Genomic DNA, 27,364 nt, shown 5'->3' with positions numbered 1-27,364 from the left:
GAGGATCCATGGCCCCTGCCCTCTCCATCATTCCCGCATGGATCCATGGATCCTGCAGGCCCCATCCATGAGGATCCATGGATCCTGCCCTCTCCATCCATGCAGATCCAGGAGGATCTCATGGATCTTTCCATGAGGATCCATGAAGATCCATGAGGATCCATGGATCCTGCTCTCTCCATCCATGACGTTCCATGGATCCTGCCCTCTTCACCCATGCAGATCCAGGAGGATCTCATGGATCTTTCCATGAGGATCCATGGATCCTGCCCTCTCCATCCATGAGGATCCATGAGGATCCATGAGGATCCATGGGCATCCATGGCTCCTGCCCTCTCCATCCACGAGAACGGGATCGGGATTGGGGCCAGGATCGGGGTCGGGATCAGGGCCAGGATCAGGGATCGGGGCCGGGATCGGGGCCGGGATCGGGGCCGGCTCTGTCTCACCTCTCCGTAGGGGTAGAGCTCCATGATGATCCAGGTGGGCTCGTCCTCGGCGATGCCGATGAGCTTCACAATGTGGGGGTGCTCCAGCTTCTTCATCAGCACTGCGGGAACGCGGCACCGAGCTGGAATTCCATCCCCTCCCTCCTTCCCCCGAGATCCGGGGCTTTTTGGGATCCCGTCCCGGGATTCCGGGCATGGATCAACTCCTTCTTCCTCCATCCCGAATTCCCAAGGGGCTCCTCGTTGCTTTGGGATCCCCAAGAAAACCCCGGCAGGACCCTCAGGATCCCCAAAAAATCCCAAAAGGACCCTCAGGATCCCCCAAAAAAACCTCATGAAAATCCCCAGGATCCTCCAAAAAAACCCAAAAGGACCTTCAGGATCCCAAAAGGACCTTCAAGATCCCAAAAAAAACCCCACCAGGGCATTCAGGATCCCAAAAAACCTCATGAAGATCCCCAGGATCCCCAAAAAGCCCTGAAAGGACCTTCAGGATCCCCCAAAAAAACCTCATGAAGATCCCCAGGATCCCCAAAAAAATCCCAAAAGGACCTTCAGGATCTCAAAAAATCCCCAAAGGACCTTCAGGATCCCCAAAAAATCCCAAAAGGACCTTCAGGAACCCCAAAAAACCTCATGAAGATCCCCAGGATCCCCACCAGCACCTTCAGGATCCCAAAAAACCTCATGAAGATCCCCAGGATCCTCCAAAAAACCCCAAAAGGACCTTCAGGATCCCAAAAAACGCCAAAAGGACCTTCAAGATCCCAAAAAAACCCCACCAGGACATTCAGGATCCCAAAAAACCTCATGAAGATCCCCAGGATCCCCAAAAAACCCCAAAAGGACCTTCAGGAACCCCAAAAAACCTCATGAAGATCCCCAGGATCCCCAAAAGGACCTTCAGGATCCCAAAAAACGCCAAAAGGACCTTCAAGATCCCAAAAAATCTCCACCAGGACCTTCAGGATCCCAAAAAACCTCATGAAGATCCCCAGGATTCCCCAAAAAACCCCAAAAAGACCTTCAGAATCCCCAAAAAAACTCATGAGGATCCCCAGGATCCCCAAAAAAAACCCCAAAGGACCCTCAGAATTGCCCAAAAATCCCAAAACGACCCTCAGGAACCCCAAAAATCCCCAAAAGGACCCTCAGGAACCCCAAAAGGACCTTCAGGATCCCAAAAAAACTCATGAAGATCCTTCAAGATCCCCAAAAACCCCAAAAGGACCTTCAGCATCCCAAAAAGTCCAAAAGGACCTTCAAGATCCCAAAAAAAACCCCACCAGGACATTCAGGATCCCAAAAAACCTCATGAAGATCCCCAGGATCCCCAAAAAAAACCCAAAAGGACCTTCAGGATCCCAAAAAAACTCATGAAGATCCTTCAAGATCCCCAAAAACCTCAAAAGCACCTTCAGGATCCCAAAAAACGCCAAAAGGACCTTCAGGGTCCCAAAAAAACTCATGAAGATCCCCAGGATCCCCCAAAAAACCCATGGTAGGACCTTCAGGATCCCAAATAAATCATGGCAGGACCCTCAGAATCCCCCCCAAAAATCCCAAAAGGACCCTCAGGAACCCCAAAATCTCCAAAGGACCCTCAGGAACCCCAAAAATCCCCAAAAGGACCCTCAGGAACCCCAAAAGGACCCTCAGGATCCCCCCAAAAATCCCAAAAGGACCCTCAGGAACCCCAAAAAGACCCTCAGAATCACCCAAAAATCCCCAAAAGGACCCTCAGGAACCCCAAAAGGACCCTCAGGAACCCCAAAGGGACCCTCAGAAACCCCAAAAATCCCCAAAAGGACCCTCAGGATCCCCAAAATCCCCCAAAGGACCCTCAGGATCACCCAAAAATCCCAAAAGGACCCTCAGGAACCCCAAAAGGACCCTCAGGAACCCGAAAAGGACCCTCAGGAACCCCAAAAATCCCCAAAAGGACCCTCAGGAACCCCAAAATCCCCAAAGGACCCTCAGGAACCCCAAAAGGACCCTCAGGAGCCCCAAAAATCCCAAAAGGACTCTCAGGAGCCCCAAAAAGACCCTCAGGAACCCCAAAGGGACCCTCAGGAACCCCAAAATCCCCAAAAATCCCCTCAGGATCTCCCAAGACCCCCCCGTGCCGCCCCCTGTGCTCGGTACCGGCCTCGCTGAGGAACTTCTCGCGGTTCTCGGGGCTGCAATCCTTCTTGCAGGTCTTGACGGCCACGTCCAGGCGCTCCCCCTTCTGCCGGGGGACAGGACAGGACAGGAGGGGAGGGAAAAGCGGGAATGGGGCAGCCCGGAGCCGGGGATTTGGGGTTTGGGGTCGGGGTTTGGGGTCGGGCTCTCACGGGCGTGGTGTAGGTGCCCTGGTAGACCTCTCCGAAGAAGCCTTCGCCCAGGATGCGGCCCAGCGCCACGGCCTCGCGGCTGATGCCAAAGGGCTGAGCTGCAACGGGAACGGGGACATTCCGTGAGTGCAGGGCGTGGGGACAGCGGCCGGGAGGTGCCCGTGGCCAGCAGGCACCGCCCTGGGCTCCAGGGACCAGGAGGAGCCGTGAGGAGCCGTGGAGGCTCCCATTTCCACCCATGAGGAGCCACATGGATCCATGGATGCTCCCATCACCAGAGCTTCCACATGGATCAGTGAGGATCCCATCGCCAGAGCTTCCACATGGATCCATGGATGCTCCCATCGCCAGAGTTCCCACAAGGATCCATGGATGCTCCCATCGCCAGAGCTTCCACATGGATCCGTGAGGATCCCATGGCCAGAGTTCCCACATGGATCCGTGAGGATCCCATCCCCAGAGCTTCCACATGGATCCATGGATGGTCCCATCTCCAGAGCTTCCACATGGATCCTCCATCCATGAGGAGCCATGAGGAGCCATGACAATCCATGGATGCTCCCATCTCCACCCATGAGGAGCCACATGGATCCATGGATGCTCCCATCTCCAGAGCTTCCACATGGATCCGTGGATGCTCCCATCTCCACCCATGAGGAGCCATGAGGAGCCATGACAATCCATGGATGCTCCCATCTCCATCCATGAGGAGGCATGAGGAGCCATGGATGCTCCCATCTCCAGAGTTCCCACATGGATCCGTGAGGATCCCATCGCCAGAGTTTCCACAAGGATCCGTGAGGATCCCATCTCCAGAGCTTCCACATGGATCCATGAGGATCCCATCTCCATCCATGAGGAGCCATGAGGAGCCACATGGATCCATGGATGCTCCCATCCCCAGAGTTCCCACAAGGATCCATGGATGGTCCCATCTCCAGAGCTCCCACAAGGATCCATGGATGCTCCCATCCCCAGAGCTTCCACAAGGATCCGTGAGGATCCCATCACCAGAGCTTCCACATGGATCTGTGAGGATCCCATCTCCATCCATGAGGAGCCATGAGGAGCCATGACAATCCATGGATGCTCCCATCTCCATCCATGAGGAGCCACATGGATCCATGGATGCTCCCATCCCCAGAGCTTCCACAAGGATCCGTGAGGATCCCATCTCCAGAGCTTCCACATGGATCCGTGAGGATCCCATCACCAGAGCTTCCACAAGGATCCATGGATGGTCCCACCTCCAGAGCTCCCACATGGATCCATGGATGCTCCCATCTCCAGTTTCCACATGGATCCATGGATGGTCCCATCTCCATCCATGAGGATCCATGAGGAGCCATGACAATCCATGGATTCTCCCATCTCCACCCATGAGGAGCCATGACAATCCATGGATGCTCCCATCTCCACCTGTGAGGAGCCGTGAGGAGCCATGGATGCTCCCATCGCCAGAGCTTCCACATGGATCCATGGATGATCCCATCTCCACCCATGGGGAGCCACATGGATCCATGGATGCTCCCATCTCCAGAACTTCCACATGGAGCCATGGATCCTCTCATCGCCAGAGTTTCCACATGCATCCATGGATGCTCCCATCTCCATCCATGAGGAGCCATGAGGAGCCATGGATGCTCCCATCGCCAGAGCTCCCACATGGATCCATGGATGATCCCATTGTCAGAGCTTCCACATGGATCCGTGAGGATCCCATCGCCAGAGTTCCCACATGGATCCGTGAGGATCCCATCGTCAGAGCTCCCACATGGATCCGTGAGGATCCCATCCCCAGAGTTCCCACAAGGATCCATGGATGCTCCCATCGCCAGAGCTTCCACATGGATCCGTGAGGATCCCATCGCCAGAGTTCCCACAAGGATCCATGGATGCTCCCATCTCCAGAGTTTCCACAAGGATCCGTGAGGATCCCATCGCCAGAGCTTCCACATGGATCCGTGAGGATCCCATCGCCAGAGTTCCCACATGGATCCATGGATGGTCCCATCTCCAGAGCTTCCACATGGATCCTCCATCCATGAGGAGCCATGAGGAGCCATGACAATCCATGGATGCTCCCATCTCCACCCATGAGGAGCCTTGACAATCCATGGATCCTCCCATCTCCATCCAGGACGATCCACGAGGATCCATGGATGCTGGCTTCTCCAAAATTTCGATATGGATCCATGGAGCCTGCCCTCTCCATCCATAACGATCCATGAGGTTTCATGGATCTTCCCATCTCCATCCATGAGGATCCATGGATCCTCCCATCTCCATCCATGATGGTCCATGGATCCTACTCTGTCTATCCATGAAGATCCATGAGGATCTGTGAGGATCCATGGATCCTCCCACCTCCAAAATTCCCACATGGATCCATGGATCCTGCCATCTCCATCCATGAAGATCCATGGATCCTACTCTGTCCATCCATGAGGATCCATGAAGATCCATGGATGCTGGCGTCTCCAAAATTCCCGCATGGATCCATGGATCTTGTCCTCTCCATCCATAACGATCCATGAGGTTTCATGGATCCTGCCCTCTCCATCCATGAAGATCCATGGATTCTCCCATCTCCATCCATGAAGATCCATGGATCCTACTCTGTCCATCCATGAGGATCCATGAGGATCCATGGATCCCGCCCTCTCCATCGTTCCCGCATGGATCCATGGATCCTGCCTCACGCCCCATCCCAAGCTCCCTCAGGAGTTTCTGGGAGCTTCGGTGAGGCCGGGACGGGAATTTGGGATGGGGCAGGAGGGACTGGGACACCTGGGCCACAGAATTCCCACGGGAGCCACCTACTTCCAGATCTCGGCCTTGAGGACTCGTCCAGGATTTCCGCGTAGATTTCGGAATCTGGGGGAGCGAACGGGACACGGGAATGGGATCAGGAGGTTCAGTGGGCGTGGGAGGTCTTCCAGCATCTCCAGAGGGTCTGGTGCTCCCCTCAGGACGCTGGGATGCATCCCAACCCTCTGGAGAAGAGCTGGGCGTGTCCAGCGTTCCCGAATCCCGCACGGAACGCGCCCCGGAGCGGGACAGTGGGAATGGGGATGGTGGGAACGGGGACGGTGGGAATGGGGATGGTGGGAACGGGGATGGTGGGAATGGGGACGGTGGGAACGGGTGGGAATGGGGACGGTGGGAACGGGGACGGTGGGAACGGGGATGGTGGGAATGGGGACGGTGGGAACGGGGACGGTGGGAACGGGGACGGTGGGAACGGGGACGGTGGGAATGGGGACGGTGGGAATGGGGATGGTGGGAACGGGGAACGGTGGGAATAGGGATGGTGGGAACGGGGACGGTGGGAACGGGGATGGTGGGAATGGGGACGGTGGGAACGGGGACGGTGGGAATGGGGACGGTGGGAATGGGGATGGTGGGAACGGGGATGGTGGGAACGGGGACGGTGGGAATGGGGATGGTGGGAATGGGGACGGTGGGAACGGGGACGGTGGGAACGGGGACGGTGGGAACGGGGACGGTGGGAAAGGGGAACGGTGGGAACGGGGATGGTGGGAACGGGGACAGTGGGAATGGGGATGGTGGGAATGGGGATGGTGGGAATGGGGATGGTGGGAATGGGGATGGTGGGAACGGGTGGGAACGGGGATGGTGGGAATGGGGATGGTGGGAACGGGGACGGTGGGAACGGGGACGGTGGGAACGGGGACGGTGGGAATGGGGACGGTGGGAATGGGGATGGTGGGAACGGGGAACGGTGGGAATAGGGATGGTGGGAACGGGGACGGTGGGAACGGGGATGGTGGGAATGGGGACGGTGGGAACGGGGACGGTGGGAACGGGGACGGTGGGAATGGGGACGGTGGGAACGGGGACGGTGGGAACGGGGACGGTGGGAACGGGGATGGTGGGAAGGGGGCCGGTGGGAATGGGGACGGTGGGAACGGGGACGGTGGGAACGGGGACGGTGGGAATGGGGACGGTGGGAATGGGGATGGTGGGAACGGGGAACGGTGGGAATAGGGATGGTGGGAACGGGGACGGTGGGAACGGGGATGGTGGGAATGGGGACGGTGGGAACGGGGACGGTGGGAACGGGGACGGTGGGAATGGGGACGGTGGGAATGGGGATGGTGGGAACGGGGAACGGTGGGAATAGGGATGGTGGGAACGGGGACGGTGGGAACGGGGATGGTGGGAATGGGGACGGTGGGAACGGGGACGGTGGGAACGGGGACGGTGGGAACGGGGATGGTGGGAACGGGGACGGTGGGAACGGGGACGGTGGGAACGGGGACGGTGGGAATGGGGACGGTGGGAACGGGGATGGTGGGAATGGGGATGGTGGGAACGGGGACGGTGGGAATGGGGATGGTGGGAACGGGTGGGAATGGGGATGGTGGGAATGGGGACGGTGGGAATGGGGATGGTGGGAAGGGGGCCGGTGGGAATGGGGACGGTGGGAACGGGGACGGTGGGAATGGGGACGGTGGGAATGGGGATGGTGGGAACGGGGACTCACCGCCGCTGGTGCTGTGGGAAAGCGTGGAGAGCCGCTCCCCGTGATTCCTGAGGGTGGGAAGAGGGTCAGGGAGCGGGACGGGGGATGTGGGGTGGGGAACGGGATCCCGGGAAAAGGGCTGGGGATCACTCACGGGGCCGGGATCTGCGGGAGGCTGATCCTCTTCTCGCGATCTGCGGGGGGGGCGGGGAAAGGTCCCATCCCCATTCCCAATTCCCAATTCCCAATTCCCAATTCCCAATTCCCAATTCCCATCCCAATCCCATCTCAGTCTCATTCCCATCCCAATCCCAATCCCAATCCCAATCCCAATCCCAATCCACTCCACCCCATTCCAACATTACCTATATTCCCATCCCATGGATCCCATCCCATCCCATGGATCCCATCCCATGCCCTGGATCCCATCCCATGGATCCCATCCCATGGATCTCATCCCATCCCATCCCATGGATCCCATCCCATCCTATTATCCCATTCCAATCCCATCCCATTGATCCCATCCCATTCCATTAATCCCATCCCCTTATCCCAACCCATTGATCCCAACCCATTGATCCCATCCCAATCCCATCCCATTCCATGATCCCATCCCATTCCATCCCATCCCATGGACTGCATCCCATGACCCCATGCCATGGATCCCATTCCATCCCATGATCTGATCCCATCCCATTACCCCACCCCATCCTCTGAATCCCATTATCCCATTATCCCATGGATCCCATGGATCCCATGGATCCCATCCCATCTCCATCCTTTCTCTCCATCCCATCCCATTATCCCATCCCATGGATCCCACCCCATGGATCTCATCCCATCTCCATCCTTTCTCTCCATCCCATCCCATCCCATCCCATCCCATCCCATCCCATCCCATCCCATCCCATCCCATCCCATCCCATCCCATCCCCTGGATCCCACCCCATGGATGCCACCCCATGGATCCCATGATCCCATGATCCCATGGATCCCATGGATCCCGTCAGGCCACCCCGCCGCATCCCCACCTTTCCCGGGGAAGGCGATGAGCGAGGTCTCCGTTCCCCCCTGGAGCCGGCAGTATCCATCGATCAGGTCGGCCATGTTCTCCGCCTCGGCCAGCGACGACGTCCGGATCGACAGCGACTGGGAATGCGGGGGTGGGACCATGGCATCGGGGTCACCCCTTCACCCCCATCCCATCCCCGATCCCATCCCCGATCCCATCCCCGATCCCATGGATTGGGGTCACCCCTTCACCCCCATCCCATCCCCGATCCCATCCCCGATCCCATCCCTGATCCCATCCCGCCATCCCATGGATCGGGGTCACCCCTTCACCCCCATCCCATCCCCGATCCCATCCCGGCATCCCATGGATTGGGGTCACCCCTTCACCCCAATCCCATCCCCGATCCCATCCCCGATCCTATCCCGCCATCCCATGGATTGGGGTCACCCCTTCACCCCGATCCCACCCTGATCCCATCCCCGATCCCATCCCTGATCCCATCACCGATCCCATCCCCGATCCCATCCCCGATCCCATCCTGCCATCCCATGGATCGGGGTCACCCCTTCTCCTTGATCCCAACCCACCAATCCCAGCATCCCATGGATCGGGGTCACCTCTTCTCCCCGATCCCATCCCTGATCCCACCCCGCCATCCCATGGATTGGGGTCACCCCTTCTGCCCAATCCCATCCCAGCATCCCATGGATCGGGGTCACCCCTTCTGCCCAATCCCATCCCCGATCCCATCCTGCCATCCCATGGATCAGGATCACCCCTTCACCCCGATCCCAGTTTTCCATAACTGCCCCCTCCCGGGATTCCATGACACCCAGGATGGCACCCAAGATATGGGATATGGGATGTGGGATGTGGGATATGGGATAGGGGATTTGGGATATGGGATAGGGGATGTGGATTATGGGATGTGGGATTTGAGATATGGGATAGGGGATATGGGATAGGGGATATGGGATATGGGATATGGGATATGGGATGTGGGATGTGGGATGTGGGATATGGGATAGGGGACATGCGATGTAAGAAATGGAATGTGGAATATTGGATATGGGATGTGGGATATGGGAATCTGGGATGTGGGATGTGGGATAGGGGATGTGGGATAGGGGATGTGGGATAGGAGATATGGGATGTGGGATAGGGGATGTGGGATATGGGATGTGGGATATGGGATATGGGATATGGGATGTGGGATATGGAATGTGGAATATGGGATATGGGATATGGGATGTGGGATAGGGAATATGGGATAGGGAAGATGGAATGTGGGATGTGGGATAGGGGATGTGGGATATGGGATATGGAATATGGGATGTGGGATATCGGACATGGGATATGAGCTATGGCATTCCCAGGAATTCCCCCCAGCTCCTCACCGGGGGGGTCCCGCCCAGCCCCAGCTGCAGCAGGGCCTGCCCGTCCTCGGTGGTGGAGCACCGGATGGATTTGATATCCCGGAATTCCGCCAGGCAGGTGGGCTGGGAAGGGGGGGAGTTCATCGGGAATTCCATCCGGGGGAGGTTTCACCCCCTCCCCGAGCCCGCGGTGGGCGGGCGGGAGTTCCCAATTCCCAGCCTGGCATTCCCACCTTGGTGTCCTCGCCGGTCACCTGGCGGATGCCCTTGGGGCCGATCACCAGGTCCACGGTGATGTTCCATCCTTGCTGCGATTTGGGATGAGGGGCGTTCCCGAGGGGCAGGCCAGATCCCGCCCCACGGCCATCAAACCCCAGCCCCGCCCTCATCCCATCTCCGGCTCGCTCCGCCCCGTTCCGTCGCCGTCCGCCACGTCCGTTCCAAGGGGGTTCCGTCTCATCCCGTATCCCATCCCTTCCCATATCCCACATCCCATATCCCACATCCCATATCCCATATCCCAAATCCCATATCCCATATCCCACATCCCATATCCCATATCCTATATCCCCTATCCCATATCCCACATCCCATATCCCACATCCCATATCCCATATCCCATATCCCATATCCCATTCCCCTATCCCCTATCCCATACCCATATCCCATATTCAATATCCCCCACATCCCATATCCCCTCTCCCCTACCCATATCCCCTATCCCATATTCCATATCCCTTTATCCCATTGTCCCATTATCACAACATTCCATTATTCCATTATCCCATTATCCCATTATCCCATCTGATATCTTATTATCCCATTATCCCATTATCCCATATCCCATATCCCATTATGCCATATCCCTAATCCCCTTATACCATATCCCAAATCCCAAATCCCACATCCCATTATCCCACGGATCCCAGATCCCAGGGACATCACCATCAGGAACATCCTGGTGGCCTCTCATCTCCATATCCCATATCCCATATCCCAAATCCCATACCCGACATCCCATATCCCATATCCCATATCCCATATCCCCTATCCAAAATCCCATATACCCAAATCCCATATCCCATTCCCATATCCCATATGCGATATCCCACATCCCATATCCCATATCCGAAATCCCATATTCTACACCCCATATCCCATATCCCCTATCCCCTATCTCATATCCCATATCCCAAATCCCACATTCCATATCCCATATCCCCTACTTCATATCCCTTACCCTATATACCATATCCCACATCCCATATCCCCTATCCCATATCCCACATTCCATATCCCATATCCCATATCCCACATCCCACATTCCGTATGCCACATCCCATATCCCCTATCCCCTATCCCATATCCCCTATCCCACATCCCACATTCCATATCCCATATCCCATATCCCATATCCCCTATCCCATATCCCATATCCCATATCCCCTATCCCATATCCTACATTCCATATCCCCTATCCCAAATCCCATATCCCCTATCCCAAGTCCCACATCCCACATCCCAAATCCCAAATCCCACATCCCCAAATCCCCACATCCCAAATCCCACATCCCACATCCCACATCCCACATCCCGCATCCCAAATCCCACATCCCCAAATCCCCACATCCCCAAATCCCCGGTCTCCCATTTTTCCGGGCACTCACGACCGGCTGGCACCGGAAGCTCTCCTGGTCGATGGGGGCGAAGGTGCTCAGGGTGTGCAGGAATTTCAGGACGCACTCCTCCTCCCGCAGCAGCGCGTACTGCTGGAACGTCTGCTGGATCATCTTCCGCAGCTGCCGCGGCTGGCGGGACAACACCGGCAACACCGGGATCAGGGCGGGATACGGGAACGGCGGGGATGGACACGACGTCGGGTTTGGGAACACCAGGATGGGAATGGGGTATTGGATTTGGGAACAGCAGGGATGGACACGGTGTCGGGTTTGGGGGCACCGGGTACGGGAAGGGGGTGTTGGATTTGGGAACGGCGGGATGGACACGGTGTTGGATATGGGATCACTGGGACTGGGGGCGGTGTGGGATATGGGAACACCGGGATGCTGGATTTGGGAATGGCGGGATGGACACGGTGTTGGATATGGGAACACTGGGACTGGGGGCAGTGTGGGATATGGGAACACTGGGATGGGGCTGAAGGTGGACTGCTGGAACGTCTGCTGGATCATCTTCCGCAGCTGCCACGGCTGGCGGGACAACACCGGCAACACCGGGATCAGGGCGGGATATGGGAACCGCGGGGATGGACACGACGTCGGGTTTGGGGGTGCCGGGTACGGGAAGGGGGTGTTGGATTTGGGAACAGCAGGGATGGACACGACGTCGGGTTTGGGAACGCCAGGACGGGAAGGGGGTGTTGGATTTGGGAACAGCGGGATGGACACGGTGTTGGATACGGGAACACTGGGATGTGGGTGGTGTGGGATACAGGAATAGCGGGATGGACGTGGTGTTGGATATGGGAACACTGAGACTGGGGGCAGTGTGGGATATGGGAACGGGGTGTTGGATTTGGGAACGGTGGGATGGACACGGTGTTGGGTATGGGAACACGGACACACAGGGACACACAGACACAGACACACACAAGGACACACAAGGACACACAGACACACAGGGACACAGACACATGGACACACACAGGGACACATGGGGACACATGGGGACACACAAGGACACACAGACACACGGACGCACAGGGACACACGGACGCACAAGGACACACAGACACACGGACACAGTCACACAGGGACACATGGACATAGGGACACACATGGACACACACAGAAACACAGATACAGGGACACGCGGACACACAGGGACACACAGACACACAACGGGACACACGGACGCACAGGGACACACACAGGAAGACACACAGAGGCACATAGAGACACACAGAGACACACGGACACACATGGATACACAGGGACACACAGGGAGACATGGACACACATGGACACACACCGGGACATGCATGGACACACAGGGACACACAGGGACACACAAGGACACATGTGGACACACAGGGACACACAGGGAGACATGGATACACATGGACACACACTGGGACACGCATGGACACACAGGTACACACGGACACAGGGACACAGTCACAGATGGACGCACACAGACACACAGACACAGGGACACAATGGGACACACGGACACACAGGGACACACAGACACACATGGACACACACAGGGACACATGGACACACATGGATACGCAGGGACACGGAGAGACACACGGACACATGGACACACACACAGGGACACATGGACACACAGGGACACACAGGGACACGCCAGGACACACAGACACATGAACACACAGGGACACATGGACACACGGACACTGACACATGGATACACAGGGAGGGACACACGGACACAGGGACACCCACAGGGACACACAGGGACACACAAGGACACACGGACACACAAGGAGGGACACACAGACACAGGGACACCCACAGGGACACACAGGGACACACAAGGACACATGTGGACACGCAGACACACGGACACCCAGACACACGGACACCCAGAGGGACACACACGGACACACAAGGACGCACGGACACACAGACACAGGGACACACAGACACACGGACACACAGACACAGGGACACCCACAGGGACACACAGGGACTCACAAGGACACATGTGGACACACAGACACAGGGACACACAGACACAGGGACACAGGGACACCCACAGGGACACACAGGGACACACAAGGACACACGTGGACACACAGACACAGGGACACACAGACACAGGGACACACAGACACATGGACACCCACAGGGACACACAGGGACACACAGACACACGGACACACAGACACAGGGACACACAGACACAGGGACACCCACAGGGACACACAGAGACACACGGACACACACGGACACACGGACACACACGGACACACAGGGACACATGGACACGCAGGGACACAGACACAGGGACACACACAGGGACATACAGACACATAGGGACACGCCAGGACACATGGACACATGAACACACAGGGACACATGGACACACGGACACTGACACACGGACACACAGTGAGGGACACACGGACACACGTGGACACACAGACACAGGGACACCCACAGGGACACACACGGACACACACAGGGACACCCACAGGGACACACAGGGATTCACAAGGACACATGTGGACACACAGACACACGGACACACAGACACACGGACACCCACAGGGACAACCACATGGACACACACACCCACAGGGATGCGGTGACACACGTGGCAGGTGTCACAGCCGTGTCACGCCCGCGTGTCCCTCACCTTGAGGTTCTCCAGCATCTGGGTGGGGAAGAAGAGGTCCAGGCCCACCTCCTTCCTGCAGCGGGCAGAGAACGCCGGGAATGTCAGCGGGAATGTCAGCGGGAATGTCAGCGGGAATGTCAGCGGGAATGCCAGTGGGAATGTCAGCGGGAATGCCAGCGGGAATGTCAGCGGGAATGTCAGCGGGAATGTCAGCGGGAATGCCAGCGGGAATGTCGGCGGGAATGCCAGCGGGAATGTCAGCGGGAATGCCAGCGGGAATGTCAGCGGGAATGTCAGCGGGAATGTCAGCGGGAATGCCAGCGGGAATGTCAGGGGGAATGTCAGGGGGAATGTCAGCGGGAATGTCAGCGGGAATGTCAGCGGGAATGTCAGCGGGAATGCCAGCGGGAATGTCAGCGGGAATGCCAACGGGAATGTCAGCGGGAATGTCAGCGGGAATGTCAGCAGGAATGCCAGCGGGAATGTCGGCGGGAATGTCGGCGGGAATGTCGGCGGGAATGCCAGCGGGAATGTCAGCGGGAATGTCAGCGGGAATGTCAGCGGGAATGCCAGTGGGAATGCCAGCGGGAATGTCAGCGGGAACGTCAGCGGGAATGTCGGCGGGAATGCCGGCGGGAATGTCAGGGGGAATGCCAGCGGGAATGTCAGCGGGAATGCCAGGGGGAATGTCAGCGGGAATGTCAGCGGGAATGTCAGGGGGAATGTCAGCGGGAATGTCAGGGGGAATGTCAGCGGGAATGTCAGGGGGAATGTCAGCGGGAATGCCAGCGGGAATGTCAGCGGGAATGCCAGCGGGAATGTCGGCGGGAATGCCAGCGGGAATGCCAGCGGGAATGCCAGCGGGAATGTCGGCGGGAATGCCAGCGGGAATGTCAGCGGGAATGTCAGCGGGAATGCCAGCGGGAATGTCAGCGGGAATGCCAGCGGGAATGTCGGCGGGAATGCCAGCGGGAATGTCAGCGGGAATGCCCGGCCGGGACGGGAGCGGGGATGGGGGGCAGCTCCGGAGGAACCGGGCAGGATGAGGAGATAGGGAGGATGAGGAGCAGCAGGAGCAGCAGGACGATGAGGAGGAAGATGAGGAGGATGAGAAGGATGAGGAGTAGCAGGAGAATGATGAAGATGAGGAGGATGAGGAGATGAGTGAGGATAAGAAGATGAGGAGGATGAGGAGGATGAAGAGTAGCAGGAGAATGAGGAGGAAGATAAGGAAGATGAGGAGGATGAGGAGGATGAGGAGGAAGATGAGGATGAGGAGCATGAGGAGGATGCTGAGGATGAGGAGGATGAGGAATAGCAGGATGAGGAGTAGCAGGAGGATGATGAGGATGATGAAGATGAGGAGGATGAGGAGCAGCAGGAGGATGATGAAGATGAGGAGGATGAGGAAGATGATGAAGGTGAGGAGGATAAGAAGGATGAGAAGGACGAGGAGGAGGATGAAGTGGATGAGGAAGATGAGGAGCAGCAGGAGGATGATGAAGATGAGGAGGATGAGGAGGATGAAGTGGATGAGGAAGATGAGGAGCAGCAGGAGGATGATGAAGATGAGGAGGATGAGGAGGATGAAGAGTAGCAGGAGAATGAGGATGAAGATAAGGAAGATGAGGAAGATGAGGAGGATGAGGAGGAAGATGAGGATGAGGAGGATGAGGAATAGCAGGATGAGGAGTAGCAGGAGGATGACGAGGATGATGAAGATGAGGAGGATGAGGAGCAGCAGGAGGATGATGAAGACAAGGAGGATGAGGAAGATGATGAAGGTGAGGAGGATAAGAAGGACGGGGAGGATGAGGAGGAGGATGAAGTGGATGAGGAAGATGAGGAGTAGCAGGAGGATGAAGAGTAGGAGGAGGATGAGGAGCAGCAGGATGAGGAGTAGCAGGAGGATGACGAGGATGATGAAGATGAGGAGGATGAGGAGGAGGATGAGGAGGATGAGGAGGATGAGGAGTAGCAGGAGGAGGATGAACATGAGGGGGATGAGGAGGATGATGAAGATGAGGAGGATGAAGAGCAGCAGGAGAATGAGGAGGAAGATAAGAAAGATGAGGAGAATGAGGAGGAGGAGAATGAGGAGGAGGAGGATGATAAAGATGAGGAAGATGAGGAGGAAGAGGAGCATCAGGAGGATGAGGAGCAGCAGGAGGATGATGAAGATGAGGAGGATGAGGAGATGAGTGAGGATAAGAAGATGAGGAGGATGAGAAGGATGAGGAAGATGAAGAGCAGCAGGAGAATGAGGAGGAAGATAAGGAAGATGAGGAGCATGATGAAGATGAGGAGAATGAGGAGGAGGAGAATTAGGAGGATGCGGATGATGAAGATGAGGAAGATGAGGAGGATAAGGAGGATGAGAAGGATGAGAAGGATGCTGAGGATGAGGAGGATGCTGAGGATGAGGAGGATGAGGAATAGCAGGATGAGGAGTAGCAGGAGGATGAGGAGGATGATGAAGACGAGGAGGATGAGAAGGAGGATGAGGAGTAGCAGGAGGAGGATGAGGAGGATGAGGAGAATGAGGAGAATGAGGAGGATGAGGAGGATGATGAAGATGAGGAGGATGAGGAGATGAGCGAGGATAAGAAGATGAGGAGGATGAGGAGGAGGAGGAGGAGGAGGATGATGAGGAGAAAGATAAGGAAGGTGAGGAGGATGATGAAGATGAGGAGGATGAGGAGGAGAAGAATTAGGAGGATGAGGATGATGAAGATGAGGAAGATGAGGAGGATGAGGAGTTGAGCAAGGATGAGGAGTAGCAGGAGAATGAAGAGGATGAGGAGAAGCAGGAGAATGAGGAAGAAGATAAGGAAGATGATGAAGATGAGGAGGATGAGGAGGGTGAGGAGTAGCAGGAGGAGGATGAAGATGACGAGGATGAGGAGGATGAGGAGGATGATGAAGATGAGGAGGATGGGGAGCCACGGGAGGATGATGAAGGTGGGGAGGATGAGGAGTAACAGGAGGAAGACAATGAAGATGAGGAAGATGAGGAAGATTACGGGGATTGAGGAGGATGAGGAGGATGAGAATGGGGAGGATGAGGAGCTGCAGGAGGATGAGGAAGATGAGGAGGATGAGGATGAGAAGCTACAGGAGGATGATGAAGATGAGGAGGATGAGGAGGAGGAGAATTAGGAGGATGAGGATGAGGAAGATGAGGAAGATGAGGAGGATGAGGAAAATAAGGAGGATGAGGAGCCGCAGGAGGATGATGAAGATGAGAAGGATGAGGAATTGCAGGAGGATGAGGAAGATGAGGAGGATGAGGAGGAAGAGCCACAGGAGGATGATGAAGATGAGGAGAATGAGAAGGGTGAGGAGATTGAGGAGAATGAGGAGGATGATGAAGAGAACATGAGAAAGGTGAAGAGGATGATGATGATGATGATGATGAGGAAGATGAGGAGGATGAGAAGAATGATGCAGATGATGAAGATGAGGAAGGTGAGAAGGATGAGGAGCTGCAGGAGGATGATGAAGATGAGGAGGATGAGAAGAATGATGAAGATGATGAAGATGAGGAAGATGATGAAGATGAGGAGGATGAGGAGCCACAGGGGGATGATGATGATGAAGATGAGGAGGGTGAGGAGGATGAGGAGCTGCAGGAGGATGATGAAGATGAGGAGGATGAGAAGAATGATGAAGAGGATGAAGATGATGAAGATGAGGAGGATGAGAAGAATGATGAAGAGGATGAAGATGATGAAGATGAGGAGGATGAGGAGCCGCAGGAGGATGATGATGATGAAGATGAGGAGGGTGAGAAGAACGATGAAGATGACGAAGATGAGGAAGGTGAGAAGGATGAGGAGCTGCAGGAGGATGAAGATGATGAAGATGAGGAAGGTGAGGAGGATGAGGACTAGGAGCCACAGGGGGATGATGATGATGATGAAGATGAGGAGGATGAGAAGAATGATGAAGATGATGAAGATGATGAAGGTGAGGAGGATGAGGACGAGGAGCCACAGGGGGATGATGATGATGATGAAGATGAGGAGGGTGAGAAGAACGATGAAGATGATGAAGATGAGGAAGGTGAGAAGGATGAGGAGCCACAGGGGGATGATGATGATGATGAAGATGAGGAGGGCGAGAAGAGCGATGCAGACGATGAAGATGAGGAGGGTGAGGAAGGCCCCCGGGGTCGGGGCGGTGGCTCCGGGCTGGACTCACTCCAGGAACTCGAAGTTGGATTTCTTGTCCAGCGCGTTCTGGGGCATGTCCTTGTAGAACCTCCTGGGGACATGGGGACACCAGCATGAGACACGTGCCACCATGGCCCCAATGTCCCCCAATGTCCCCAATGTCCCCATGTCCTTGTAGAACCTCCTGGGGACACGGGGACACCAGCATGAGACACGTGCCACCATGGCCCCAATGTCCCCAATGTCCCCAATGTCCCCAATGTCCTTGTAGAACCTCCTGGGGACACGGGGACACCAGCATGAGACACGTGCCACCATGGCCCCAATGTCCCCAATGTCCCCATGTCCTTGTAGAACCTCCTGGGGACACGGGGACACCAGCATGTGACACGTGCCACCATGGCCCCAATGTCCCCAATGTCCCCAATGTCCCCATGTCCTTGTAGAACCTCCTGGGGACATGGGGACAGCAGCATGAGACACCTGCCACCATGGCCCCAATGTCCCCATGTCCTTGTAGAACCTCCTGGGGACACGGGGACACCAGCATGAGACACGTGCCACCATGTCCCCAATGTCCCCCAATGTCCCCATGTCCTTGTAGAACCTCCTGGGGACATGGGGACACCAGCATGAGACACGTGCCACCATGGCCCCATGTCCCCATGTCCTTGTAGAACCTCCTGGGGACACGGGGACACCAGCATGAGACACCTGCCACCATGTCCCCAATGTCCCCAATGTCCCCAATGTCCCCATGTCCTTGTAGAACCTCCTGGGGACACGGGGACACCAGCATGAGACACGTGCCACCGTGTCCCCAATGTCCCCAATGTCCCCATGTCCTTGTAGAACCTCCTGGGGACACGGGGACACCAGCATGAGACACGTGCCACCATGGCCCCAATGTCCCCAATGTCCCCATGTCCTTGTAGAACCTCCTGGGGACACGGGGACAGCAGCATGTGACACGTGCCATCGTGTCCCCATGTCCCCATGTCCTTGTAGAACCTCCTGGGGACACGGGGACACCAGCCCATGACACGTGCCACCATGGCCCCAATGTCCCCATGTCCTTGTAGAACCTCCTGGGGACACAGGGACACCAGCATGAGACACGTGCCACCATGTCCCCAATGTCCCCCATGTCCCCCATGTCCTTGTAGAACCTCCTGGGGACACGGGGACACCAGCATGAGACACGTGCCACCGTGTCCCCAATGTCCCCCAATGTCCCCAATGTCCTTGTAGAACCTCCTGGGGACACGGGGACACCAGCATGTGACACGTGCCACCATGTCCCCAATGTCCCCATGTCCCCATGTCCTTGTAGAACCTCCTGGGGACACGGGGACACCAGCATGTGACACGTGCCACCATGTCCCCATGTCCCCCAATGTCCCCAATGTCCTTGTAGAACCTCCTGGGGACACGGGGACACCAGCATGTGACACGTGCCACCATGGCCCCAATGTCCCCATGTCCTTGTAGAACCTCCTGGGGACACCAGGACACCAGCATGTACCCATGTCCGCCAATGTCCCTCCATGTCCCCATGTCCCCCATGTCCTTGTAGAACCTCCTGGGGACACGGGGACACCAGCATGTCCCTCATGTCCCCCAATGTCCCTCCATGTCCCCATGTCCCCCTGTGTCCCCCATGCCCCCATGCCCCTCCATGTCCCCATGTCCCCATGTCCCTCCATGTCCTTGTAGAACCTCCTGGGGACACGGGGACACCAGCCCATGACACGTGCCACCAGGGCATCACATCCCCAAGTCCCCATGTCCCCCATGTCCCCATGTCCTTGTAGAACCTCCTGGGGACACGGGGACACCAGCATGAGACACGTGCCACCATGGCCCCATGTCCCCATGTCACCATGTCCTTGTAGAACCTCCTGGGGACACGGGGACACCAGCCTGTGACACGTGCCACCATGGCCCCATGGCCCCAATGTCCCCCAATGTCCCCCAATGTCCCCATGTCCTTGTAGAACCTCCTGGGGACACGGGGACACCAGCCTGTGACACGTGCCACCATGGCCCCATGTCCCCCATGTCCTTGTAGAACCTCCTGGGGACACGGGGACACCAGCATGAGACACGTGCCACCATGGCCCCAATGTCCCCCAATGTCCCCCAGTGTCCTTGTAGAACCTCCTGGGGACACGGGGACACCAGCATGAGACACCTGCCACTGTGTCCCCAATGTCCCCAATGTCCCCATGTCCTTGTAGAACCTCCTGGGGACACGGGGACAGCAGCATGAGACACGTGCCACCATGGCCCCATGTCCCCATGTCACCATGTCCTTGTAGAACCTCCTGGGGACACGGGGACACCAGCCTGTGACACGTGCCACCATGGCCCCATGTCCCCCATGTACTTGTAGAACCTCCTGGGGACACGGGGACACCAGCATGAGACACGTGCCACCATGGCCCCAATGTCCCCCAATGTCCCCCAGTGTCCTTGTAGAACCTCCTGGGGACACGGGGACACCAGCATGAGACACCTGCCACCGTGTCCCCAATGTCCCCAATGTCCCCATGTCCTTGTAGAACCTCCTGGGGACACGGGGACAGCAGCATGAGACACGTGCCACCATGGCCCCCAATGTCCCCATGTCCTTGTAGAACCTCCTGGGGACACGGGGACACCAGCATGAGACACGTGCCACCATGGCCCCAATGTCCCCAATGTCCCCAATGTCCTTGTAGAACCTCCTGGGGACACGGGGACAGCAGCATGAGACACGTGCCACCATGGCCCCAATGTCCCCAATGTCCCCAATGTCCTTGTAGAACCTCCTGGGGACACGGGGACACCAGCATGAGACACCTGCCACCATGGCCCCATGGCCCCATGTCCCCCTTGTCTCCATGTCCCGCCATGTCCTTCCACATCCCCCTTGTCCCTCACATCCCTCCATGTCCCTCGTGTCCCCACATCCCCCATGTCCCCACATCCCCCATGTCCCCCATATCCCCCATGTCCCCATGTCCCCCATGTCCCCACATCCCCCATGTCCCCCATGTCCCCCATGTCCTTCCATGTCCCTCCATGTCCCTCATGTCCCTCGTGTGGGATGTCCCCACATCCCCCATGTCCCTCCATGTCCCCACAGTCTCCATATTCCCCGTCCCTCCATGTCCCTCATGTCCCCCATGTCCTTCATGTCCCCACATCCCTGTGTCCCTCATGTCCCCATGTCCCCCCATGTCCCCACATCCCCCATGTCCCTCCATGTCCCTTCATGACCCCCATGACCCCCTTGTCTCCATGTCCCGCCATGTCCCCACGTCCATCCATGTCCCCCATTTCCCTCATGACCCCCTTGTCTCCATGTCCCCATGTCCCTCCACACCCTCATGTCCCTCATGTCCCCATGTCCCTCCATGTCCCCATGTCCCCATGTCCCCATGTCCCTCCACGTCCCCATGTCCCCATGTCCCCCATGTCCCCATGTCCCCATGTCCCCATGTCCCTCCATGTTCCCATGTCCCTCCATGTCCCCCATGTCCCCCACGTCCCCCATGTCCCTCACATCCCCATGTTCCCATGTCCCTCCATGTCCCCCATGTCCCTCACATCCCCCCCCATCCCCCATGTCCCCCATGTCCCTCGTGTCCCTCGTGTCTCCCATGTCCCCTCTGTCCCTCCATGTCCCCCATGGTCCTCCTGCCACCCCCAAAGGAGCTGGAACTTCCCTGCCCATCCCCACAAGGACAGGGGACACAGGGACACACGGGGACTGGGGACACAGGGACACAGGGACAGAAGGACACAGGGACACATGGGGGCAAGGGACACAGGGGGACAGGGGACATGGGGACAAAAAGGCTCAGGGACACAAGGACACAAGGACACAAGGACACAGGGACACATGGGGGCAAGGGACACAGGGACAGGGGACACAGGGACACATGGGGACAAGGGACACAGGGACACAGGGACAGGGGACATGGGAACACAGGGACACATGGGGACATCAGGACACAGAGACACAGGGACACACTGGACACCAGGACAGGGACACAGGGACACATGAGGACAAGGGGACACAGGGACACAGGGGACACCAGGGCAGGGACACAGGGACACATGAGGACAAGGGGACACAGGGACAGGGGACACGGGGACACACAGAGGGACACAAGGACAGAAGGACACAGGGACAGTGGGACACATGGGGACAGGGGAGATGGGAACACAAAGACACAGGGACACAAAGACACAAGGACAGAGGGACACAAGGGGACACACGGGGACAAGAGGACAAGGGACACGTGGGGACAAGGGGACACAGGGACAAAACGACACAGAGACAGAAAGACACAAGGACACAGGGCCAGGGGATATCAGGGAACACCAGGGACACAAAGGGACACCAGGGGACAGTGCCAGGCCATACCTGAGCTGGAGGCAGCCCAGCTGCAGTGACAGGGACATGAGGGGACAAAGGGACAGAGTGACACAGAGACACAGAGACAAAAGTGACAGCAGGGGACACCAGGGGACAGCAGGGGACACAGGGGACAGTGCCAGGCCATACCTGAGCTCAAGGCAGCCCAGCTGCAGCACCAGAGACATGAGGGGACAAAGGGACAGAGTGACACAGAGACACAAGGGACAGGGGACACAAAGGGACACCAGGGGACACCAGGGGGACAGGAGGGGACACAGGGGACACCAGGGGACTGTACCTGAGCTGGAGGCAGCCCAGCTGCAGCGCCAGGGACACGAGGGGACAAGGGGGACAGAGTGACACAGAGACACAAGGGACAGGGGACACCAGGGGACACCGGGGGACAGCAGGGGGACAGGAGGGGACACAGGTGACACCAGGGGACACCAGGGGACACCAGGGGACCGTACCTGAGCTCAAGACAGCCCAGCTGCAGCACCAGAGACACAAGGGGACAAGGGGGACAAAGTGACACAGAGACAGAAGGGACAGGGGACACCAGGGGACACAGGGGGACACCAGGGGGACAGGAGGGGACACAAAGGGACACCAGGGGACACAGGTGACACCAGGGGACCGTACCTGAGCTGGAGGCAGCCCAGCTGCAGCGCCAGGGACACAAGGGGACAAAGGGACAGAGTGACACAGAGACAGAAGGGACAGGGGACACCAGGGGACACAGGTGACACCAGGGGACAGCAGGGGGACAGGAGGGGACACAGGTGACACCAGGGGACACCAGGGGACAGCAGGGGACTGTACCTGAGCTCGAGGCAGCCCAGCTGCAGCGCCAGGGACACAAGGGGACAAAGGGACAGAGTGACACAGAGACACAAGTGACAGCAGGGGACACCAGGGGACACAGGTGACAGCAGGGGACTGTACCTGAGCTCGAGGCAGCCCAGCTGCAGTGCCAGGGACATGAGGGGACAACGGGACAGAGTGACACAGAGACACAAGGGACAGGGGACACAAAGGGACACCAGGGGACACCAGGGGACACAAAGGGACACCAGGGGACCGTACCTGAGCTCAAGACAGCCCAGCTGCAGCACCAGAGACACAAGGGGACAAGGGGGACAAAGTGACACAGAGACAGAAGGGACAGGGGACACCAGGGGACACAGGGGGACAGCAGGGGGACAGGAGGGGACACAGGTGACACCAGGGGACACAAAGGGACACCAGGGGACCGTACCTGAGCTGGAGGCAGCCCAGCTGCAGCGCCAGGGACACGAGGGGACAAAGGGACAGAGTGACAGAGACACAAGGGACAGGGGACACAGAAGGACAGCAGGGGGACACAGGTGACACCAGGGTGACACCAGGGGACAGGAGGGGACACCAGGTGACCGTACCTGAGCTCGAGGCAGCCCAGCTGCAGCGCCAGGGAGAGGGGACAGCAGGGACAGGAGGGGACACAGGTGACACCAGAGGACAGCAGGGGACAGGAGGGGACACAGGGGACACCAGGGGACAGGAGGGGACACCAGGGGACCGTACCTGAGCTCGAGGCAGCCCAGCTGCAGCGCCAGGGACACGAGGGGACACAGGGGGACAGGAGGGGACACCAGGGGACAGGAGGGGACACCAGGTGACCGTACCTGAGCTCGAGGCAGCCCAGCTGCAGCGCCAGAGACACAGGGGGACACAGGGGGACACCAGGGGACAGGAGGTGACACCAGGGGACAGGAGGTGACCGTACCTGAGCTCGAGGCAGCCCAGCTGCAGCGCCATGCCCTCGCTGACCTTGCTGGCGTAGTTCTGCATGTACTCACTGCGGAGCTGGGGACAGCGGGGACAGCGGGGACACTCAGGGGACACCCGGGGGACACCCAGGGGACACTCAGGGGACACTCAGGGGACACTGGGGACACTCAGGGGACACCCGGGGGACACCCAGGGGACACTCAGGAGACACTCAGGGGACACCCAGGGAACAGTAAGGGACCACCTGGGGACAGTGGGGACAGTGGCAATAGCAGGGGACACCCAGGGACACTTAGGGGACACCCAGGGGACACTCAGGGGACACTGGGGACAGTGGGGACACGCAGGGGACACTGGGGGACACCCGGGTACAGTGGAGATAGCAGGGGACACCTAGGGACAGCAGGGGATGGCACGGGTTAGGAGGGGACACCCAGGGTCACCCAGGGACAGAGTGTCACTGTGGGGACAATGGGGACAGCAGGGGACACCCAGGGATACCCAGGGAGACACGGGGACAGCAGGGGACAGTGGGGACAGCAGGGGACACCCCGGGGACTTTGGGGACACCCGGGACACCCAGGGACAGCAGGGGATGGTATCAGGGGACAGTGACAGGGGATGGTGACAGGGATGGTGGCACTGCCCACACCCCTTCCCCATCCCTGGATGTCCCAGAACGTCCCTGGATGTCCCTGAGTGTCCCTGGATGCTCCTGACTGTCCCTGGATGTCCCTGAATGTCCCTTGACAGCCCTGGACCCTCCTGGATGTCCCTGAATGTGCCTGAATGTGCCTGAATGTCCCTGGATGTCCCTGGACATCCCTGAATGTCCCTGGGTGTCCCTGGATGTCCCTGGAGATCCCTGGATGTCCCTGGATGTCCCTTGACATCTCTGGATGTCCCTGGATGCCCCAGAATGCCCCTGAATGTCCCTGAATCTCCCTGGATGTCCATGGATGTCTCTGGATGTCCCTGGGTGTCCCTGGATCTCCCTGAATGTCCCTGAATGCCCCTGGATGTCCCTGGACATCCCTGGACGCTCCTGACTGTCCCTGGATGTCCCTGAATGTCCCTTGACAGCCCTGGACCCTCCTGGATGTCCCTGAATCTCCCTGGATGTCCCTGGATGTCCGTGGGTGTCCCTGGACATCCCTGAATGTCCCTGAATGTTCCTGAATGTCCAGGAACTTCCCTGGATGTCCCTGATTGTCCCTGAATGTCCCTGAATGTCCCTCAATGCCCCTGGATGTCCCTTGACAGCCCTGGATGTCCCTGGGTGTCCCTGGATGTCCCTGGAGACCCCTGGAGATCCCTGGATGTCCCTGAATGTCCCTAGATGTCCCTGGGTGTCCCTGAATGTCCCTGGACATCCCTGGATCTCCCTGAATGTCCCTGGATGTCACTGGACATCCCTGAACATCCCTGGATGTCCCTGGATGTCCCTGAATGTCCCTTGACAGCCCTGGACGTCCCTCAATGTCCCTGGACATCCCTGAATGTCCCTGGACGTCCCTGAATGTCCCTGGATGCCCCTGGATGTCCCTCAATGTCCCTTGACAGCCCTGGACGTTCCTGGATGTCCCTCAATGTCCCTGGACAGCCCTCGATGTCCTTGTATGCCCCTGAATGTCCCTCAATATCCCTGGATGTCCCTGAATGTCCAGGAACTTCCCTGGATGTCCCTGAATGTCCCTGATTGTCCCTGGATGTCCCTGAATGTCCCTCAATGCCCCTGGATGTCCCTTGACAGCCCTGGACGTCCCTGAATGTCCCTGGATGCCCCTGAATCTCCCTGGACGTCCCTGAATGTCCCTGAATGTCCCTGGATGTCCCTTGACAGCCCTGGAGATTCCTGGACATCCCTGGACATCCTCTCTGCCCCCTCCCATCACCAGGACAGTGCCACCACCGCCACCCGAGGCGCCAAAACCTCGGGAATTTTGGGAATTTTGGGAATTTTGGGGAATTTGGGGGCTCCAGGAGCAGCCCTGACCTGCTGGTAGAAGTAGAGCAGCGTGGTCCTGTCCTCCTTGAAGCTCTCCATGAAATCCTCGGGCAGGTACCGGATCTGGAGGTCGTACCTGGGACAAAAAAACCCCCCCGTGATGCCACCAACGCCACTCGTGGCAATTCCGGACAAAGGGGACAACGGGGACGATGGGGACAATGGGGATAAGGGGGACAAAAGGGACAAAGGGGACAACGGGAACAAGGGAACAACGAGGACAAAGGGGACAATGGGGACAACAGGGATAAAGGGGACAAAGGCGAGAACGGGGACAATGGGCACAATGGATGACAAAGGGGACAACGGGGACAATGGAGACAATGGGGACAATGGGTGACAAAGGGGACAATGGGTGACAAAGGGGACAATGGAGGACAAAGGGGACACAAAGGGGAGAACAGGGACAATGGGGGACAACGGGGATAACAGGGACAATGGGGGACCAAGGGGACAATGGGGGACCAAGGGACAAAGGGGACAAAGGGGACAATTGGGACTATGGGTGACAAAGAGGACAATGGGGACAAAGGTGACAAAGGGGACAATGGGGGACAAAGGGGACAATGGGGGACAAAGGGGACCATGGGGACAAAGGGGACAAGGGGGACAATGGGGACAATGGATGACAAAGGGGACAATGGGTGACAAAGGGGACAATGGGGAACAATGGGGACAATGGGACAAAAGGGAAAAAGGGGACCATGGAGACAAAGGGGACAACGGGGACAACGGGGACAAAGGGGGACAAAGGGGACAAAAGGGATAATGGGGGACAATGGGGGACAATGGGGGACAAAAGGACAACGGCAACAAAGGGGACAATGGGGAGAACGGGGACAAAGGGGACAATGGGGACAAAAGGTGACAAGGGGGACAATGGGGACAATGGATGACAAAGGGGACAAAGGGGACAATGGGTGACAAAGGGGATAAGGGGGACAATGGGGACAAAGGCGACAAAGGGGACAATGGTGACAAAGGGGAAAAAGGGGACACCCATGGA

The 27,364-nt window shown here is 57.7% G+C and overlaps 1 protein-coding gene across 7 annotated transcripts in view; it reads right to left on the bottom strand.

Moving 5' to 3' along the window:
• The window catches only part of PTK2B (protein tyrosine kinase 2 beta), an 82,458-nt gene extending 56,008 nt beyond the window's left edge, over window positions 1-26,450 (bottom strand). For 5 of the 7 annotated variants that reach the window (XM_077176441.1, XM_077176442.1, XM_077176444.1 and 2 more), the window contains exons 1-14: window positions 26,347-26,450; window positions 24,346-24,425; window positions 18,198-18,260; window positions 14,013-14,067; window positions 11,333-11,473; window positions 9,899-9,973; window positions 9,687-9,788; window positions 8,306-8,423; window positions 7,429-7,468; window positions 7,296-7,342; window positions 5,609-5,662; window positions 2,786-2,883; window positions 2,595-2,679; window positions 450-550 (exon numbers count right to left, since the gene is read on the bottom strand). In XM_077176441.1, coding sequence (XP_077032556.1) covers window positions 450-550; window positions 2,595-2,679; window positions 2,786-2,883; window positions 5,609-5,662; window positions 7,296-7,342; window positions 7,429-7,468; window positions 8,306-8,423; window positions 9,687-9,788; window positions 9,899-9,973; window positions 11,333-11,473; window positions 14,013-14,067; window positions 18,198-18,260; window positions 24,346-24,425; window positions 26,347-26,397 — 1,110 coding nt within the window. In that variant the 5' untranslated portion in view covers window positions 26,398-26,450. The remainder of the gene's footprint in view (window positions 1-449; window positions 551-2,594; window positions 2,680-2,785; window positions 2,884-5,608; window positions 5,663-7,295; window positions 7,343-7,428; window positions 7,469-8,305; window positions 8,424-9,686; window positions 9,789-9,898; window positions 9,974-11,332; window positions 11,474-14,012; window positions 14,068-18,197; window positions 18,261-24,345; window positions 24,426-26,346) is intronic. The other 2 variants (XM_077176446.1, XM_077176447.1) reach the window with 1 other exon arrangement.
• Window positions 26,451-27,364: the final 914 nt, after the last annotated feature.

Source organism: Agelaius phoeniceus, chromosome 3 (genome assembly GCF_051311805.1).
Source record: "Agelaius phoeniceus isolate bAgePho1 chromosome 3, bAgePho1.hap1, whole genome shotgun sequence".
In the NCBI taxonomy this organism is placed as follows: Eukaryota; Metazoa; Chordata; class Aves; order Passeriformes; family Icteridae; genus Agelaius; species Agelaius phoeniceus.
This window is presented reverse-complemented; position numbering and strand designations above follow the sequence as displayed.